General features: G+C 37.4%; 1 protein-coding gene across 1 annotated transcript in view; it reads right to left on the reverse strand.

The window, feature by feature from the left end:
• The window catches only part of ZNF407 (zinc finger protein 407), a 343,393-nt gene that overhangs the window by 124,260 nt on the left and 204,311 nt on the right, over positions 1-14,822 (reverse strand). The window contains exons 6-7 of the mRNA XM_051612571.1: positions 12,666-12,749; positions 3,467-3,587 (exon numbers count right to left, since the gene is read on the reverse strand). Of these exons, the coding sequence (XP_051468531.1) occupies positions 3,467-3,587; positions 12,666-12,749 (205 nt within the window). The remainder of the gene's footprint in view (positions 1-3,466; positions 3,588-12,665; positions 12,750-14,822) is intronic.

The following is a 14,822-nucleotide window of genomic DNA, read 5'->3' on the forward strand; positions in this document are numbered from 1 at the left end:
GACAAAAATAAGTATCAAGTGGCCACAGGACAGAAAGTAGAGATGATAACATTTTTGCAAGAACATTTAAGCACAACCATAAACAGATTATAAAAGTAAATTGGTAAAATAAAATTAGTAAAATATTTCATTTTCTTTTGGGGAGTATTTGTACTATTGAGAATATGCAATTTGTTAGCTAAAAGCTCTGGGTTAGCTTATTATTCACATCAGAAAGCCACATCCGTTCATGTCTTTTCCTAGTTAAGAAAGGAATTTCCCACACTGTGGGTTATATAGACAATAAATGCCCTTTTCTGTTCCATGCAGCCAAAATCAATATTTTTCCCATAGTGTAATAAATAAAAAAATAAAAATAGTTCTAGGTTCCTGTCCAGTCACAGGTGATCTAGACCTTCATAACAGTCCCTAAATTCAGATTAGTTTATTTTAATAGCCTTTCTTTCTGTACTTCTAGCCAGGGTTAGCTAGCCTTTCACTCACCAGACTGGCAAGAGTTTTTGCAGGATGATTGTTTACAATTCCCTCCTGAGGAACTGAAAAGCTTGAAATCAGGAATCTCTTAAGAACCCTTTGAGCACTGATGAGCTGAACAGCAATAATTAAAATACCTTGTATTTAGACACTCTTTTAACTCAAGTGTCTCAAGCCACTTTATAGAGTACAGAGATCACTTCACCCATCTGTGAAAGGAGACTTTATGGTAGCATTAATAATATTCTAATCCATAGCAATAAACAAAACAAGGAATATTCACCTCATTGCAACTACAAGGGTTATTAAGGAGTCTGCTGTTGCCAAGCAACACTAAACAGCAACATCTGAAATAGTCTGGATGAACTTACAGTGCAAGGGCTGAGCTGAAAGCACCACAGTGAGAACTCAACCACTAGAAATGGTGGTGAATTTTTTAATACTAGGTCAGCAGATTGTAAAATCTTGATTTTATGTTTTCTTTAGGTGACACTTGCAAGAGTACATTACATCTGCTGAACTGGCATAAAGGACATTATCTATAGAATTCCTAATACCTTTCCGTGAAAAGGTGGGTTAACAAGGAGGCAACGTGATTCACTTAAAATTGTATTTTTAAAACAAAAAAAGAAGAGAGAAAAGAATGAGACAGGAGGATACAGAGCAAAAAATATACTTGCCAACAAGGCTGGCTAAATATCCCAGGACTGTGGAAACTGGCAGGCATGAGCAGGACTGCTGGGCTAATAAATACAGCAGCCCCTCTGTTCGCTCCTCTGCAGCTACACAGAGCACCTCACTGCCACTATGAACTTGCAGCAGCAGCACAGCTCTGATTCCTACATCTCTGCCAGATGTTTTTCAGCTGAGGTCAGAACAAATTTCCTGCAGAGTCAAAGCTTCATCAGCTGGTATCTGTAGAGATCAGCCTCCAAAGATTAAGTCAAAATTGGCCTGCAAGGGATGGAAACTAAAGTCTTATTACCACAAAACATTTACTTTTCAATAATACAGAGGCAGGGGATGCTCAGAGATTTCTTGTTAATTCTGATTAAATAAGTTATGCTTGCTGCTTTTATAATAACCTCCATATAAGCAAATACTAGTGAAAAACTTGTCATTTCTTGCAATTTGTATCCCATACAGAAAACTGTCTATCCAAAGAAAAATGATCTCCCATCTTTCACTAAACAGCGCATTGAAGTTATGCAGTTTGTCATACTGAGAGAGGGAACTGTGTCCACTAATTGCATATGTGCAATAAACCCCAAACTGCAAACCGGTTCACATCTACAGTGCTCCCAGTCTTCAAGCCAGGAGCTCAAACCCACCATAACCCATGCTCATAACTTAGCTCAATAAGACTAATCCTTCCCATTAGGATGGTTTGTTCAAGTGGATGACCTCAAGATTAAGCCCCCTCACACATGCAGCATCAAAACTAGCACTCTTTTTTACCTTCAGTGCAGCACATTATGCCACGCTGTTGCTTAAATGCTCTCACTTCACTCAACACAGACCTTTTAATGCAACCACTCTCACAAACACAAACCCACCTCTCTTTCTTAGATGACTTACTGAAGTTGACAGAAACCATACTATCAAATCAAAACCAAAACCAAAACCAAAACCAAAACCAAACAAAACAACCCCCCTCTGAAAAAAAACCCAGGTGGACCCTTAAGGTAGCAGCACAGAAAAGGAAGGCCCCTGAGGTTATAAAATTCAGCTCTTTACAGTTCTGGGCAGTAATTTAATAGATGCTCAATACAAAAGAGTTCACAGAGCATTCGCTCCACATGGACAAGAGACTGCAACAAAAAGTTTTGTACAGAACCTGCATGATCACTGTAGAGGCTTTCTGTACAGGAGCTGTCTGTAAAGTAGCTCATAAGTAGTATGAAACCAGGTATTATGAGTGGCTAGGTTTTGTTATATAATCTAGCTTTAGGAAACTACATTAAAATTTATACTAAAAGAAGACTACAGTTGTATGCTCAGTGTTAAAAGAAAATAAAAAATGCCACCAAGTCAATCAAATGCTTGACTTTTTCCTTTTGCATACATGCATACAGCACATGCATCTAATCACATAATCATACGCCATTTATCAAATAAAATACTGATTAAAAAAAAAAAAACAACTTTTGGAATATCAGCTCTTGCAAATTACTTATGAATAACTTTTATGAATTTCTTCATAGTAAACACAAACTAGTCACCTCACTGCAAAGTATTAAAAGTATTCAAGATTGCAGACGTATGTTTAAGAAAAGTAAAGAAGCACTTAAGAAGCAATATGAGATAATTTACTAAGTAGTCTATAATGAACAAAAGACACGTGGGACGAGCACCACAAGTAATCTTAACTGTCCATTCATGTAATTTTTGAGAATTTAAGCTATTGCCCTAACAGGATGGGGTTTAGGGATGACACATGAGAGACTTTGCCAAGCAACCAACCCAACTGCCAGCTCTCATCCGAACACCCTGGTTGGCAAGGAGAAGGAAAACTGGAGCAGAAAAACAAGACTCTGCAGCACTGTAACTAGCTCCAGTTGCTTCCCCTTCTAATAAGTGTCTAGTGAGTATTTAGGCTGCTAAGCCTTTTAGGAGACTTTTCCTTTCTTAGTGAAATGGTTGCAACTCAACCGAGAAAAATTTCAAAACTGCAACTGATTTGAAAAGGCGATGCAGATAAGTGGCCTCACCATGGAGAATTCTACCAGACACTAGAGCAGCTGTGAAACAAACACTCAGCATTAGCACTGCAGTGTTACCACTAAAAGGTTTCCCATCATTTGTTTTTCTTTATAAAGTAATACCTAAATTCTGAAGACTAAGTTTTTAAATTTAGCTCCTAATTTAATATGCAATTACTGCTGCACTGATGGTGTTTTAATGGCAATATATTTTTATCGGTGACTTCAAATGAACCTCATCTGATCACCTTAACCCTTCTCTCATCATGCTTTAGTTAATGAGTCATTACCTGTAGTCACACCAGGGACATCTGTAAGGCTTCTCTCCAGTATGGACACGCTTATGTCGTGTCAGATGTGATTGTGTTGTAGAAGCGAAGTTACACTCATCACATTTGAATGGTTTCTCTCCTAGAAGATGGCAAGAGAAGATATGCATTATCAGTTTTCATCAACACAAAAGGAAGACAGGTCTAAATTACTGGCAAGTCCCATGAGATATATTTTAGTCCATGTATATATAACAACAGCAAATAAAAAAAATATATTTCCAAATACAATGAATTAATTGCCAAATACTATTCTCACTATGACATATTCACATCAGTAGCTAGATGACTTCCATGTGGTGTTACACAGCTGCAAAAAGAAGGAGAAAGAACTGCATTGAAACAGAGTAACCATGTTACTGGCCCTTCATGGAAATATCACCAGGTGACAGGCATTCGTCTCACCCTACACCTTCCGTAGAAGTTGGGCCCATGAACCGCCCTGACTGGAACACCGTTGGATACAGAAGGTGAGAAATCAGTTTGAGGCTTGTTTTCAGTTCAGTGCCTGCTCAGAAAGGAACATCTCTGTGAGGAAAGTGTCTTTGCTTTTGTTTCTGGTCCTGGATTTTTATTCTTATCCATTAAATAGTACACACAAACCAGGACCGAGTATATGAACCACAATTCAGGTCTCTCTTTCTTGCTAGCTATCCTTCTGCCCTGTGAATCTTTTCTGAACAGTGGGCCAATTTCAGCAGGGACTGAAGCAGGACTTGAAAGATTAATAAAACCAACCAACTACCAAATCTAGACTAAGACAATAATATACTCAGAAGACTAAAATTCAACCTCTGCTGAATGTCCACCTGCACTGAAAATTTCTAGAGGATTACTAATTGAAGAAAGATAAAAATACATAGCTTATAAATTATTGTGTGAAAACAGTACTTTTCCCTCCAGCAGAAAGGTCTGCCCCTTAGAAAACACTAAGATGAAATCTCATGACAGATACAGATACTGTGACACCTAGCTAAGACACCTGCATCCCATTTCTCCAACTGGTTACTCTAGAAGTATTCTGTGTGGTTTACAGGCACATGTAATTGCCATTTAAGGAGGAAATAGGTTTCTTTCTGTATGCAGAAGCAAAAGGCAGCTCCTAACTTTGGTGATCTCGACTGCATTGTGCAAGCCTTCAGAAATATCTATCCTAAAGAGCAGGTAAGGAATCAACACCTCTAACAAGAAGTCTGAATAAAACTGCTCGGGATGGACACATACCTTGTTGACTATTCAGAGGTCTAGAATAGGCAGTTTCAAAAGTGAACCCTCTTAGCAGGTACAATTTGCAGCTTTTCAGCCTGACAGGAGATACACGCCACCAGCAGAAGACACATCACTATCAGTAGGCCACACCCAAGCAGCTGTGCCTCCAATCCAGACTTTTCAAGCCTGCTTAAAGGATGAGACACTCAGGATTTCCAAGGACACTACCAGAATTCTTAGAGGGAGAGAAATCTGCATTTTTAATTCTTGGAGACTATTGGTGTTTTTCTTTTCTCCCAAGGGAAAATGAAATGCAAGGTCCTCAGGCCTGAAAAGCCCATAATCCTGTACAGGACAACTGAGCAGCTACTGAAAGCTCCATAAAGAGTTGAAATAATTGCTTTTAGCAGCTGCTGGAAAGAAGACCAGCAAGTATTTTTTATTTATTGTTTCATGGGACAAGGAAAGGTGAAGGGGCAGGACACAATGCAGAAGCCTCTATTCTGGACAAATTGAGACTGCTAGAAAGTATGTCTTTGCTGCCCCACATGGGGTTTTCTTGTCAGACACTGACTCTCTGCTCTGGAGAAGCTGATTCTTCCAGCAGCTTGAATGGTACTGGCTGCTGCTTCAATTAAACTCTCTGGGAGGCCACAGACTCCCAAGCAACATAACTTGTTCTTGAATGGAAGATTTCCTGTGCCTGATTTATTTTATCTTCTAATATTAAAGAGCAACATTTTCAAGCCTAAGTAGTAAAGCTACAGGTATTTTAGATAACACACATAGTTATTTTAGATGCTTTCATTTAAAATGCATTAGAACCTTGCCAGCTTTTCCTCTTTAAAAAAGCAGATCTGAACTGAAGGGAGAGTTTTAGCTTGCCATTCAGGGGAGAATGGATCAGGGTAAAGGTCTGCTTCTGTGCTGGAGCAGAGCTACTGGGGCTAGCAAATGAGTGAAGGCCTGTGGAAGCCAGGAGGGCTTGGAAATTCCACCATGACCAAAAGAAAAATTATAATCCATGCCCAATGCTCCAGGAAGTTTCTCCTTAGGAAATCCTTGTGGCTAACTGCTTCTGTCAAGTGGACTATGTGTAAATCTCACCTGACAGAAAATATATCACAGAAGCACCACATAACAAAAGCCAACTAAACTGGGAAGAAAAAAGACGGCCTAGCATGGCCTGTAATTCTTAGCAGCTGCACAGAGGAAAATGTATTTATTTTATCAGAAAATTAACCTGGTGGATAAGTACAGTTGAAAAAACCAAAAGAAGACTAGACACTTCTTTGGGTTGGAGAATTTTGAATAGTATATTAGCTGTAGCAGCAGTACTTTTACTTATTTGTGTATTTCCTTAAGTCTTTCATGGTCCTGCTAATTCAAGTATTTTTTGTCTTCCTTATCGTCCCAAATTTCCTTCTCCCTTTCTTGTCCCCATACATCTTGGGAAATAAACTTAATTTTGTTTTTATACAGCCTGCCATTAAGTATTCCAGGATTGTCCCTGACCCCAGTCAGGGATTGAATTAATGCAAAATTAAAATAATACAAATTTAAAAAGTGATACTGTCAGTATTTTTAAAACAATACTATGCAATAACTATAAAAATAGCGTATATAAAAAAGTGAAAAGACGAAGTCTACATACTTAAAGACTAATAAAGGTGAAAAATTCCAAATCAACTCCTTCCCCACCTTGACATTATAGAAGACTTGTCTGTTTCTTACCATCTCTAACTTTATCAATAACAAACCCCACAAAAAAGAATAACAGGTGCCCCAAAATGCCCCAACAGTCAACAAGATCTGTGGAGGTAAAAAGGAAGGACACAGGTTCCAAGATCAAGGACCTATTTTCTTTGGGGTTTTTAATTTTCTTTTTAACTCAAGCACTTTCAAAAAGCTATGTTTCATAACAGGATAACAAAAGAAAAAATGGTTTTCCTTTTTTGCTGATGTTTCAAGTAACTTTTGAAGTGCACCAGTTGTTTAAGTCACCTGACATGGAGAATTTCAGCTCCAACAATGTAAGTTTGGGAAAGCACCAGATAAGAGGGTCAGATCATGGGGAACACCAGTTTGTGCAAAAGCACTAGGCTTAATAGACTGATAATTTCTTTTTCTCTTGTGTCTCCAAATTCGGAACTGACTTCTTTTAGCATCTTAGTTGTGTTTTTTTTTTTTTTCTTTCACTACCCAAATTACAGCTTTGGTTTTCTTTCCTTCGTCCTCTTTTCTCTGATTTTACCTCTTTTGAGTCCTCTGTCTTTGATTATAAGATTTTTAGGACACAGAGCACACCTTACTGCAATCAAGTTTCTCTCTGCAGTTATGTTATTAACTTTTTATAGGAAAAATGAAATAACACAGTAACAAAAACTATAAATTTTGGTGATAGATGTTTTTTCTGGATGGCAAAGTGACATTTTTATTTATAATCACGACTGTCCAATTTCTACCTATAGATTATATACAGCATTTATACGAATGTGCTACTGAGGATCCAGCTTTCACATAAATGATGGGAAAAAAAAAAAAAGCAAATGGTGCTTCAGTTTGCAAGTCTTGAGCAACTATTCAGAATCTTAGAACTCTTACTTCGGTTGTGTCAATGGGACACTACTGCTTTTAGTCCTATTTGTCTTTCATATGATGTGTTGAATGAGTAGACCACAAAATGCAACCATCTGCTTACATGTTACAGGATTTTTCTTATTTCCTTCTTATTTCCAACTAATTCTAGTGTTTGTTAAGGCTGTTCCCTGGAGTGGCACTTAGAGGCTTGCTAACAAAGCCTGAATTATATTAAATTCTGTTTGCTTTTAGTCTAGTCAACTTTTTGCATATAGGACATAAAAAAGTGAGTATATCCATGATGCAGATGCCACAGGGCTGATCCTCCATAGCAAAAAAATGATTGACTTTTGTATGCTCAGAAACGGGGGGGAAATTGTTCCACTAAACAATTTCTCTTAAGTAGAAAGTTTTACGATACCCAGGTTTTTGATGCCATTTCTGGCCACGGGTTTGCTATCATCAAGTTTCACACTCTACTTCAAATGCTGCAATAAATGGAAAAGGAAAAAGAATATATATCTTCTTCAAATTTCCCCTCCCCTCTTGCTGAAAAGAGCAGTAAGTCTTCTTACTGTGCTACATTTCCTGTGGTATTCAACATTATAATTTTTTTAAGCTGTGGTGGGGAATTTGAAGGGAAGAGGCTACAATATACATTAAATTCAATGCCGAGTAATGTAACTACACATTAAAGTCAAAGAGCAGTTCACATGAGAAACAGAAGCACAAAGTGAGTCACTCATCTGGATAAAAATACATATATTATTAAATTTTCTTTATTATGTTGACCTATAAATGTCTTGAGAAGCACTAGATTGAAATTAGTGAGCAGAAGCAATCATACAAACAGTGATCTGTACAATATGACCTACCATCTTCAAAAATTCATGAAAATATTTGAACAAAGACACAATCTTCCTAAGCAGTTCCCTAGGTTCAGGGTGACTCTTGTAGAATTGCTCTACACAGTAAGTGTACATACCCTTGACCAATCTACTACTGGAATGTACTTCTGTGATCCCCAGGAAGATTCCACCACAACCAAAACCCAAGAAGCGAATGTAGACTGCCATGGGGTTTTTCCAATTTGCAGGAGCAATAACCAACTTTAAAAAAGGAATGTCATGCAAGAGAACACAAGCTGTGACTGATCAGTAGTGCTGGAGTGAGCCAGCTACTACAGCTTGAAACAGAAGTTTACCAGGAAACATCTAGAGGAAGGGAAAACTAGAGTGATACGAAAAGGCAGCCAATAAAGGAAGAGAACAGAACAATAACAAAAACATTAAAACTAAAAGACTGAAAATTAAGAATTGAGTGTTTTCATTTCAAACCAGATATAATTACCCTTGCTTGTTTATTTCACTCTTATGCAATTACTGAGTTGATCATGATTAAGGAAAAATATTTAAATTATGCAATATTATACATTGCTCTTGTGTGCGTGTACTTGCTTTTGGTGGCTGATTTGGAAGTTATTTGCTCTTTTTTTTATGAAATTCAGATAATATCTTAAATTCTTTGTGGAATTCAACTAATTCTAAATTCAGTCAACACTAAAAATTTGCAACATTATTTATCTTTCTATCTTGAGGCAGATTTTCTCAATGGGACAAAATAAGAAGCAAAAAAAAAAAAAAGCTTCAGGATTACTCCAAAGATGAAAAATTTTCCTCCCAGGCAAAAGAACTGCAGCATATATGTTCTTGCAGCACCACAAGCTGTCCCTTATTTACCACATAGCAACAGCTGATGTTGCAAGTGGTCTGAGTTTCTAAAGACAATTTCTGCTCTTAGCCTGGGCAGCCACATTTGCCTATTGTAAAGCATTCAACAAAGACAGAGATGTAAGCATTCTTTACAGTATGATAAAATTCTGGTCAAACTCTGGACGTTGCCAATTAAAAAGAAATAGAAGATGAAGCCACTGGTACTTAGCTAGTGAAAGACTTGCCGAATTTAATAGATTGATTCTTGCAGAATATGAGTGGAACAGGATGCATTCAGATAATAAAATAATGCTGAACATTTTACCAGGACAAAATCTGCCAACAACTTAGCTTATTCTGTGTTCGAAGTGTGCACTTCTCACAGGACCAAGTCAGCAATTAAGGACATATTTAACACAGAATAATAAAAAAAAAAACAACAACTGATGAAACACCAGCGATCTTTCGATAGGTCAAATTATTTTTCTGTGCTTCACACTTGTACTTTACATTTGAGAAGGCCTATATCAAGGAAATCTGAATGGAGATGCATCATATTTGGAAATAAATTAAGTACAAACATTTTTGAAGTCTTAAAATGAATGCCTTTTTCTTTCAGTTGAACATGTCTGTTCTTTTCATTTGAAAACCAAACTTGTATCTTCCAGGGATAACATCCTGTTTGCCAAACTAGTCCCTACAGTTTGCTTCATGAGCAATCGAGGACTAGATTCTGCCAGCCTTGAATAAACTAAATTATACTGTATACTTATTTTATATATATATATATAAATAAAAAGTGAATTAACTAAGTTATACTTTATGCCCCCTGTAATATTTCCAAAGAAAATGTGTCTTTCGCAAAGTAAAAGTGTTTCTCCAGGTACGTTAAAATAATCTGATCTAAAAAGAGAGGAACATGGTAAGACATACTAGAATCAAAAGCATCAGAATCCTAAGTAGCTGGTGCTACAGCCAGTCTTCTCTTGTGTCAAATATCTATCAGCAGCTGAACATTTCTCTGGGGTGTCAGGACACCTCAGGCCTTGAAGCTGGGATGAGAGGAGGCTTGTTAAGCTGGTTAAGACTCCTAAACTACAGGTAAGGATTTGCTCATTTGCCCTTGAATCAAGGGTCTCTGACAGGTGACAGAAGTAAATCTTGGATTGGAAGATGTTCTGTGTCAGCCCCACAGACAGCTTGTATTACAGTAGGGAATTATTTAAGCCATTTAGACTATTTTTGATACCTATCCCATTCAAACCTCATTGTAATTTGCTTTGGCATTCTGCTGTGGGAAAACTGTGCCAACTGGGGACACAGAAGAAAAAGTACAGGTACAAGCAGGAGTTCATGCAGCTAAGAACAGAATAAAGTTGTGCACTGGGTGAAAATACAAGGGAACCCACCTAAGTACAACAACGCAGGCAAAGGTGGATAGTGTCATTCTCCTTGAAACAAATAGAAGCTACAGATAATTTTTCTGCTAAACAATCATCTCTGATTGTTTGTGCCACAGAGGCAGATAAACGCCAAAAAGATAGATCCCTCTGCCTCTGAGATACTGTCCTGTATAGTATAAAGTTAATAGCAAAGTAATAACGAGCCTCCAGTCCTGACATAAAATAAAAAGTTATGCCTGCTAGATGCAAGCTTCATGATCTATAATCTGTGGATGCCTGTGATCTTAGCACACAAGTTGCTAACATACTGGCAAAAGAAGGGCAAAATGTCTTCAAAAACCTCAACAGCTTTTCACCAAGAATATACCACATTCTTAGCCCAAATTTGGAAATAAAACAAAAAGAAAATATTTTTTCTATTGGCTTGTGGCCTAGTAGTACAAAAAATTCAAATACATAACCAATGATAAGGGCTTATGTTTCTGAGAAACCAGATCTGCACTCATGGAATAGGTAAAGACAAGAAAGGTAAAGAAAAGAATATGCATTTCTTCCACTTTTCCATTCTGAAATTATTGTTTGGCATTTGTGTGGCTGCACTATTAGTCCTAGACATATGCATGATCCCAGTGTGCCAAGTGGCAGGCCCATAAAAACCAGAAGGTAGTTCCCATCCTATTGGTAACAATGATTGCTTTCTGCTAAAGAAAAAACCCATAATTTTCATCCATAGCCTACATTTGGCAACATTCAGCCAACATGTGAAAATTCTTCAGAGCTCCAGAAAAAATGGAAACTGTTAAGTTACAACTGAATCACACGAATTCCATTCTGTTAGTTGCAGTTGTACCTGTTAGCATTCAGAGAGCGTAGTACTATGAGGACTTATTATTTACTAAATGCCTTTTCTTAGACACTCTAAAAATACAGACTTCCTATAGTGAATGGAAACTGAGCACGGCGTAACTTTTTATTTTATGTCAGGCCTGGAGGCTCGTTATTACTTTGCTATTAACTTTATACTAATTAGGTTCTTTGTTATCAGAAGACAAATTCTAGAAGGATGATTACTGATTGGACTTGCACCAAAATTTGGCCCTGCCTATTTTTTTTCTTAGAGCTTTTCTGTTTCAGTGTATTCAACCCCACCTTTTTGAAAGCATCAGACCCTCCTCCAAATGTAGTTGCTTTAATACCCTGAAAACAGGGTAGAAAGAATGGCTTCAGGCTCTCAAGAAAGAGAGTAGCTCTCTCCAGGAAATTACATACTTAGATGGTGTATGTCCTGAATCAAGATTAGTTTATTCAGGGACATAATAAAACCTCTCACTGAGATTCCTTTACAAAATCTATGGAATATTCATGATGTAACTACAGCTTCCCATTTGTTAGCCATTTCTTTCCACTGTACATTAGACAATGGTCATGTAGAACTCAAACAGCAATTCCTGATTTTACATTATCCTCCTGCTAGTCAATAAAACTAAAACTACAGTGGCTTAAGCAGCAACACTTTTGCATCTGTTTGAACAAAATCTATTCAAATAATCAAACACTTACAAGGAACTATTAAAAAGCACAATTAAGGTAAAATGTATTAATAAATGTTTAATACTTACACTTTTTCTGGTCTTCTGAAACTAAGAACCAATTTAATTTTAGCGGATATAAAATTTTTATAACCAGGTGCTAAGAAAGCTTTACTAATTCTGGGAGAGAAATCCTGCTTTACATGCTAACCATGTGGTAACTCTTAAAGTTGCACCTATTAATTACAAACTATCTTAAAATTACAAAAGGGCAACTGAAACAACACTAGCTTTCAACTATGTCTCAGTCCAAAATAATGGATTAATCCATATGTAGTCTCTAATTTTCACCCAGGGACATTCTAGCAGACTCTTGCAAAATCTTCACAGTAGGTAATCTATTTGGGCCTTGGAAAAAAAAAAAAAAATAGTAGACTTAGCATTCATTTAAAGAAGAAAGCCAGTCTTTAGAATTCTAACTCCTTCAGAAAAAAACCACAAAAAATACCCCCCACCCCATCCCAAGCAATTACTCAAACTCCCAGCTAGCAGATTTGATGCAGACCTCGGGCATACGGATTTTACAAAACCAAGAAGAAGCAAAGCAAACCATGAGCCGTTGTATTATTTGCGCTGTAACGTGCTATTTGACTTGCGTTTCTCCCCAGTGTAGAGGGACTCCCTTGCTGGAGAAAACATAGCAAAGAGTCAAGACAGCTTTACTGACCTGTGTGCTGCCGCCGATGCTTGGTGAGGGCATGACGCGTCCCGCCGGCAAAGCCACAAAGGTCACAGAGGAACGACTTCTCGCCTGTTGCAACAATAAACAGATGAGGGACTGCGGAGGTCACAGATCATTAAAACATATCTATCAAGGCTTTCAGGGTTACTAATTCCTCCAATCAAATGTTTCCATGTAAATATGTCAAATGGGAATGAAATTACCACTGCGGTTTATTGACTGTGATAAAATCTGAAAAGCACCACTGAACATAATTACATACTTGTCAGACCCATAAAAATTAGCTTTATTATCAATGGAATGGTTTTGTACAACTTCATTTCTGTTAGATGTCTTCCAGATGGGGCTGCTTTATGCACTTGAACAGTTTTTATGCATATCCTGATTTTTTACAATTCCCATACATCTGGCCTTTCTGTGCTGAGTAAAGATTGCCTGGAAAAAAAGTTAATATACTGTATATATGATTCTGCTTAAATAAAACATATTGAATTTACTAACAAATTAAGGGTACTGAGAAATTTTCAACAAACTAGATCACAGCCATCTTTAGTTACTGTCTATTAATAAGTATTACACTGCTTTCTTGAATATATAGAAGAACCCAGGCAACAATAAAAGCCACATTATTCAGTACTAGTGGCAATTCAGCACTTGTTTATGTTTCTAAAGTTTTCATGAGATAAAGAAAACAGGTCTGGGGATTGCTACTGAAATTGCAGAAGAACTCGTATTGTTCCATCTCCAAATGATAATTCTTCATTCCAAACCTCTGGACCAATTTCAGAGATTTTGGCAAGCTCCACATTCATTAAAAGTGCATAAATGCTCTCTTTTTAGTTTTAGTTTAGTTTTGTTTTTTTTTAATAAAAGCTAGGATTTTGTCCTCAGGTCTATAAATACAGTCTATCTATTCACAGCAGTATTTTTGCTCAGTATGTACTAGCATGCACAGCAGTCTCAGCCCATGATGGCCACATGGTAGCTCATTATGAATTAATAATGCTAACCTCAGATAAGGCTGAAATTTAGACCTATTTTTTTTTTTTTTTTTCCAAAAAAGAATCACATTACCAATTTGGAGCCAAATTGTCTCCTTTTGTAGTAACATAGCAGAGAGGGGTCTGGTGGGGCAATGATGCTGAATTCATCGCAACCAACATTTTCTTTCAAATTCTTCCTCGTGGGGAAGGAAATTTGGTTTCTACAAACGACGGCTGGGTTAAGAGGTCAGGTGTCAAATTACCAAGTTCTTCTGTGAAGACAAGAGGGATGGAAACCTCCACGTTGTTTATTCCCACAGAACCAGACACACTAATACACAGACTTTCTGGAAAAATACAGTGCTTCAGCTAACTTCAGATGGTATTAATACAAGTAAGAAGCCATCTCAGGAGTGGGACCTCCCCAGAGAGAACTACAGACACCACTTGCCCTCTCCCATCACTGCCTTGATGGGGACCCCAGAGGAACTCCAGCTGCCCACCCCTGTCACCCCAGGGCAGGAGTCCCTGGGTCCTGTGCTGCAAGGGGGAAAGCAATTCCTACAAAGCTTCCAAGGCAGCCTGAACTCTACCACTAATATATTGATTAACCTTCACTAGGTAGCTGGGCTGTGAAATGCAATTAGCACATATTAATCTCTATTTCAGAATGAAGGCAATGTTGTATTGTTATTTTCTGCACCCAAATCTCATCATGAAATGCAACCTGAAATTTTACAGGATTTTGGTTTGTTTTTTTTTTAAATCTGGTCCATTGATGAGAGACAATACCAAGACACTACCTAAGGTGCAAAATAATTTCAGTACCTCCTTTTAGGAGTCAGCTCTAGTCATCTGTGACTATAATTGAATTAAAAAACACCCAACAGAACCAAAACCAAACCAAACAGAAAAAGCAGAACAAAAACCCATCCTAACTATCACATGAAGAATGCATATGTGCTAAATGATGGAACCAAGTCTGAATTTTACGGCAAAATGTCAGTAATTCTATTGCTGAGGTAACACATGATTGTTAGATAGAGATTTCTGCACAGTCTCCTTTGGCTTTTGGGGGATTTTTTTTTTTTTTTTAATCAGGATCTTCAGCATGTAGCACTTAAATTCATCAAAATATCAAAGAGAAGGAATAGAAGGG

Source organism: Apus apus, chromosome 2 (genome assembly GCF_020740795.1).
Source record: "Apus apus isolate bApuApu2 chromosome 2, bApuApu2.pri.cur, whole genome shotgun sequence".
Taxonomy (NCBI): Eukaryota; Metazoa; Chordata; class Aves; order Apodiformes; family Apodidae; genus Apus; species Apus apus.